This window comes from Polyodon spathula, chromosome 17 (genome assembly GCF_017654505.1).
Source record: "Polyodon spathula isolate WHYD16114869_AA chromosome 17, ASM1765450v1, whole genome shotgun sequence".
NCBI lineage: Eukaryota > Metazoa > Chordata > Actinopteri > Acipenseriformes > Polyodontidae > Polyodon > Polyodon spathula.
The window spans coordinates 7,433,938-7,440,788 of record NC_054550.1 but is presented as its reverse complement, the minus strand read 5'-3'; the positions used below and the strand labels follow the sequence as shown (position 1 = coordinate 7,440,788).

Genomic DNA, 6,851 nt, shown 5'->3' with positions numbered 1-6,851 from the left:
GACAGTAGTGAAGTGTAAAAACCCGACAATTGCGCAGAAAGAAACATGGAAAGAAAAGTGGCTCGTGAATTTAGACACAAGGTAGGAAACTCCCGCGGCAGAAAACCATATTGTCTGTTATTTAACTGAGTCGTTATGCTGTGGTTTGTGTTTTTTGACGGAATATGGTGTTCTTTTTCTAATCTGACTTAAGTCAGAGGCAAGTGATGTACTCTGGACCCTGTCGTATTAACTGGTGTGGGGGAAGGGCCTTATTACTCTGTAAACAATAATTAAGAAACGAAGCAAAATAAAGGATTTGAATACACAAATCATGTAAAAGGTAGCGACTAGCAGCAACGTTTATTGTTGGCACAGGTGTTTCTGCCGTTTTTCAATTAGAACTCGTGAACTATTCATGGCCTCGGAAATAATGTATGTTTTTCTCCTGGTGTGCCACAGTATCAAACGTTATTAGTTTGTCGACTTGGTAGTCGTAATAATCATAGTCGTAGATGTATTTTGTAGTGTAGTACAGCCTCTACTTTTATTGGAGGAGTTTTAAAAGCGTTCTTCTTAGAAAGGTACTTTTGTGTTTTATGTCAATAATTTATTAGCAGCAGACGCAAGTGTTTCATTCACCTTGAATAGAGAAGAGCAAGTGCTGTGTTATGTTTATGTATTTATTTATAAGTACATAAAATGGAAGCATACAGTGTGCTCTTTAACTGTTAGGGTAACCACTTGTTAAAAATACTAGAGTGATCTTCTGATGCATCTGCCATTAGTTAAAAGCGATTTTTAGACGCCTCTTTCAGTCTGTGAAAATGAAAAAACACATTTTAATTTTTTTTTTTTTTAAACCAGCTAGGACTTTATTCTAAACAGTGTTTGAAGTTCCAACTACTGTACAGTGTGGGCTGCTATAATCCTTACAATAAGGTTATTTTAAAATAATGTATTTTCAGCCTTTTTATAGCATTGTACAGGCATTTTTGATGTGTGTGCCATTACATACAAAGCAGTAAAAAGGTATAGAGTGCAGTTATATGGAATAAGTTGTCTATTAAAACTGTTAACCTGGTACTGTATGTACATTACTGTAGTTTGATTAGACATGTGGTATGTGTTATCACAATGCAGTGTCTTATGTTTTCCTTTCAAACTTCCATCCAATTTAGGCTTGACTTATTAAACCTTCGACCCTATAAACTGTGACCTCATGTATTATACTGACACAAAAGGCACTGGCAGATCATTTAAAACAAGGACCACAGATGTTCACTCAGCCAGAAACTGGCTGCTGATTTACTGTTGATCTGAATTTGAATGACGCAAATGGTAGACAACATTGCATAATGAAGAAGGCTCAGCTATAAACAATTCAGCTTCATTGCTCTTTTATTGTGTGGACTGCAGATTCCAGTACTTGAAAAATTGACTTGCTGTACATGATGTGTTGGCATTTGTAAAGGTTTTCTGTTTTGAAAGAGTGGTGTTTAATAATTAAATGTGAATAGTAGTAGAACAGTTGTTATCTGAGAGCTCATGCTATAGTAGCACAACAAAGAATGGTACTTATAAATTACACTAAAAAATACTATATAACGTTGTGTTGCAGTAGCTGTATTTATTACCTCCTTTTAGCATTCGCACAGAATGCTGCTTAGGCAGCCGCATGTTCATTTTCAAGTATTTTCAATGTTCAATTGTATTTCTGTCTAATATTGTTGTAACATTGTTATCTGCATTCGTTTTAAAACTTTAAGTACAATATAATGGAATTATATAGGTGGCATTTTGTACAGATTCATACTACAAAGTCTAGCTGCTCTAAATTAGGTGTGTAGCAGCAACTATACAGTCTAAGCAATTGTTGCTAACATTAAATCGATTCAAACTACATATGGAAGTGTGACTCACATCACCTTTGTTCTGGCAATAAAAAAAAAAAATGGAATATAGGGAGATGCATCTGATTTACAATCAAGGCATTTTATGGCTTATGCATCCTAGAAATTGACCTTTGCTCAGTTCCGCATTTTGTGAGTTGCTATGTGTAACATGACTAACAATGCAGTTTCTGATACTATAAGTGGGTTGTATGTGTCCAGTTTTTTTAGATGAACACAAATCAATTAATCATATTTCTGCATATCCCTTAGATCAGGCTGAATGATGGTCAGTACTAAACATAAAACAATGCTCACAATGTAATGGTGGTTTGATAGCTTACTGTACCACCAACCAGTACAGTGACATCATAATCATCAGGGTTTTCAATTAGTTTTAAGGTATGTGGCACTTACAAGGTACCAATCTCATCGTGGTGCATAGGGCTGATGGTGGAAGAGTGTGGGAGGGGGGTGTTCCCCCCTCCCCGTCTTTGAAAAAAGGGATTAAAATGGTGCTTTCTGGTGCAATTGTGGATGGTTTATGCATGTTCTAGACTAGTAGTGGTCTGCTTGTAGTGTCTGACAAAGTACTCTATTAGTGCTATGAAGGAGTTTTATTTCAGCACTGCTCGCAGCAAGGCAAGACAACAACAACTTCTGGAGCATCAAGGCCCCTGCAATACAAGACTGGCTGAAAATGTGGCATTGGTGACCGCACCTTTAATTTTGTACAGTTGTAATATGGGAAACCGCATGCTGCAGCGTCCATGCTCAGCATTAGTCAAGTCTTGATCTGACAGCATGTAACACAGGCAGCTCTTATGAGTACATGTTACCATTTATTTTTCAGTAAAAATAAGTTTAAATTTCAGTGTATTTGTTCTGCTATTTTCAACATTAAATACACCACAGTAAGCACATTGTCATATATTTTAGTTACAGCGCACTCCGTTTATAAGAATTACTGATATAAGAGTCAACCGCATATAGTGATCAACACCACTGGGACAAAGTCATTCTTGTACTAGCCGTGCTAAAATACTCCGCTTGTAAGAATCAAGCAATCTGCTTAAAGAATCATTTCAGGGAAAACTGACTGCATGTTATACGATACTGTATCAAGTGCAATGATGTGTGCAGTCAATGAAGCTGTTTTTAAATTTGAATTTGATCACATCCCGTATGTAGCATGTAAACAGCATAATCCCTGGTCTGCAGCGACTCACAGTAGAAAAAAGCAAGTTGTGCAGTTTCCGTGCGAGTCGACATGGCAGGTATTTTTTTTTTGTTCTCTCTTAGTGAAAATTTGTTTTAATAAAGTGAATACACATTCACTGAAAACATAGTGATTACAGCACTGTTATTGTATGATGTACATGTAGGGGGAGGGGGATTGCATAGCGCCATGGTGAAGAGGGGGAGGATTGCATTTCTGCTTAGTTAAAAACTGAGATTTGCATCGCAACTGAAAAAAAGCAAGCCACAGATGCTTAAACACAGTGGTAGTCCTAACAATTAAGTACTATACTGTAATGTCATTTTAATTCTTAGGCCATTACACGTAACACTGCACGGCCGTTAAACTAGGCACCCTCACTATAGTAAAATAAGATTCTGCAGCCTTGAATAAACATAATCGTGATCGTATAACAAGTTGCTTATCCACAATGACTTGTTTGGATTGTTTTGATGTATTGTCCTCAGAAAATGAGCACCATTGACATTTCTGTACTGTATTTAAACTGCTGATGTGTTGAGGCACGCTTTTGCTAATAAGAATCAACCGCTTATAAGAATCTAGTCATCCAGGATGGATGTGATTCTTATAAACGGAGTGCACTGTATTTTCATTGGCACAATCTGAGAGCTAAATTTAGTGAAAGCAGTTTATTTTACCACAGTCAAATAAGCGGCAGTACATTTATTTTTAATTTTTTACCAGCAGTACGCTTCTTAATTATTTCTATGCGTTCTGTTTTCACCTTTCTAGTCAGTCACTTTATTTTCCCTCCAGCAGCTGAAACTAAAATTACCATGCTTGCTCCTTTAGCTGAAGAGATATTATCAACTCATCATATAACTAAGTCATCCTTAAACTCCTGACGGTAAAAATGTTGCAGATGCTATAGATTCTAGAAGATGCAACACTTAACTTTATTTAGGCACTATGCGATTTGACTGGCGAAAGATAACGTAGGTTTATTGCACAAAAAAACCCTTCGTAGCGTAAGCTTTTCACTTCCTTTTTTGTTGAGCTTTGTGCTGCAGTACATCCCTTCATTCATATTATTTTCTTTAAGTTTTCAGGGCAACATTTTTGTTTTTTGCTGTTCTTGTTTTAAATGTCTTGAATGTAACTGTTAATTAAGTAATTTTTTTACACAACAGTACTCACACAAGTTTGATCACCATCGCAGCTGTTGCATGAAACTGGGTTTACCATATTCAGTGTTAATAATATACAGCAACTCTCTGCACCTAAGCATTTGTATATCAGCTGACAAGGTTTTTTAATAAAGTAGCTGGCACAAATATAGTATTAGGGGGTGGATCGCACCAGTCGCCAGCTTATTTTGAAAGCCATGAATCATGTTACATTTTTACATCAACCGATGCTTAGTTACAAATGTCTTGTTTTAATACAAGCTTGGCGACAGACTGTATGAGTATTACCTTTGGGCAGCTCAGTATCACCATTGTGCCTCAATGTGACCAGCTGTCAAACGGATCCAGCATCTTAGTTGGCCAATCCTGGCTAAACCACTTATTGCACTGGTTGGGTGCCTAGCCTTGGCTGAACCAAACATAAGCCCAGCCCTGGAATTCTACATCCACTGGCAGCAAGCTTAACAGTATATGTGTGTAGTCATGTTTTAGTCTCACTTTGCTTTACAGCATTGCCTATTGGGTCACCAATTAAAAATGTAATCACAAGAATCATTATTTATTAATATAATGCAAGCAACGTGAGTTAAAAAGTCTCTTATACAATAAGCCATTTCAGCCAGGGATATTTAACGCGCATATTGCGTTGGCTGGTTTTAACGTTGTTTTTATTTCTGAAAAAAAAATTGTCAAACTTTACACTGGTGCGAATCAAACAAAATTTGGATACCAGTTTGTGAAGGCGCGCCTGATAAAGTGTTGTAAAGTGACACTAGTCTAATTGAAGCCACCGTCATCAGCTACGGAAGTGGCTACTAGTACTGCTCTGTGTCAGGGCTGTAAGCTGCAAAAAGAAAGCGATCTGCCCCAAGCAACCGTCTGTGTAGAACAATACCCGCTGGACTGCCATGTAGCAGGTCTTGGGCCAGTGATCACTTTACACGAGCAATTACACTGATTCTGCATGGGAGGGATGTGTTACATTAATGAGTGGCCCAAAAGGTTTCTCAAAATATTGGTTCAGCAGTTCAGTCGCTACCAGGTAAGGCAGTGAGTTTAATTTCTGTAATGTTTGGTTTGGCTTTGATGACAGCTTTGTGGCTATTATACTGTATTTCAGAATATCTTAAACCACTGTTTTTATCTGGCTTATAAAGAATGGTGCATTTTTCAAATGCAATCCTAATTTTTTTGTGCTGAATACCTGTATCATTTTATAATTCCAGGTGGAACTGCTGATTGACAATGAAGCAGAAAAGGATTACCTTTATGATGTGCTTCGTATGTATCACCAGTAAGTTTTACTTTAATTGTTTTGGCCTTTGCAGTTTAAATGTCATGGCACCTTGTTATACTGGTCCGGAACAAGCCAGTTTTTGGTATTTTCGGTTTAGTTTTAAGAGTGCATGATTTTATGTTTCACTGTCTATTTCACTTTTACCGGGTGAAGAGACCTATGTCATCATGGTTTCTTGTTTAGATTTCAGCTTCAATGTTGGTATAAAAAGGGTATCAACTTCAGCACTGTGGAAACTGTGGAAACACTCCATTGTTTCTATGTTTTAGTTTATTTCTTGTTGTAATAAAATCATTATTATATATATCAAATATCAAACTCCTTCTTTCCTTATAAAATAATTTGCTGAAAAAAGCATGTGAATTATTAGAATTCGGCTTTGCAAATAAAATGCTATTAGTGAAAAACAGTGTTTTTATTTTCTTTTTTCTGTTGTGTACCGTATCTTGTTTACAGTGTAATAATATTTCCATATGCCACAGCTCTTGTAATGGCAGCTGTTATAAATCATTGCCTTTGTTACCGCACCCTTTCTGTACTCCATTTTACAATGAAAAGTCAGACTTAATGTCCTCATTACAGTCTATAAATGTAATTTGAAGTCACCTTGTTATGCACATACATTCCTAGAAAGCCGGCTATTTATGTGATTGCAATTTTCATGGTAAAACACGGTTTAAATACATGTACACGCCTACACATGACCCAATTAAAAAAAAAAGCACTCTGAAACTTAGGCAAATACAAATTCATGCAAATACAGGGCACATTTAGATTAATTGTTGTTTTGATTCATTATTGATCTAAATAAGTAATTCATGTCAAGCTGTCCTATTTCAATAATTAAATACATTTCTTCAAAAATGAATATAATTAAATTAACTGGGTTATGCAATACGTGATATGTAATTTGTAATAACCATTATGTAATATCTAATATAAGCATAATATTAATGGCATTTTGGTGAGAAATATACGTAAAGGAGGAATTGTGTACCTTCCTGAAGGAAAAAGCTGCTGTGGGACATATTGTTCCCATTGACTTGTGTAATAATAGCAGCTGAATGGAGTGAAATGTAGATGTTGCTGAAGTTTCCATGTGATCCTTGTGGTGAGGAACAGTTTTGTTTCCCAGTAGCCTCATATCCGATTCTCTTTCATTCGAGTCTGTCAGATTGAACGCTCTATTCATAAAAGCACTGCCTGTTGCTTGCGAGTCAGGAATGAAATAGCCATTGTTAATAATTTACAGCCACTGCCGTGGTTACTAAATTCATAAACAGCTGTCAAACAAT

General features: G+C 36.4%; 1 protein-coding gene across 4 annotated transcripts in view; it reads left to right on the top strand.

Moving 5' to 3' along the window:
- The window catches only part of LOC121329488 (harmonin-like), a 45,091-nt gene continuing 38,240 nt past the window's right edge, over nucleotides 1–6,851 (top strand). For all 4 annotated transcript variants that reach the window (XM_041275062.1, XM_041275063.1, XM_041275061.1 and 1 more), the window contains exons 1-2: nucleotides 1–81; nucleotides 5,486–5,553. In XM_041275062.1, coding sequence (XP_041130996.1) covers nucleotides 46–81; nucleotides 5,486–5,553 — 104 coding nt within the window. In that variant the 5' untranslated portion in view covers nucleotides 1–45. The remainder of the gene's footprint in view (nucleotides 82–5,485; nucleotides 5,554–6,851) is intronic.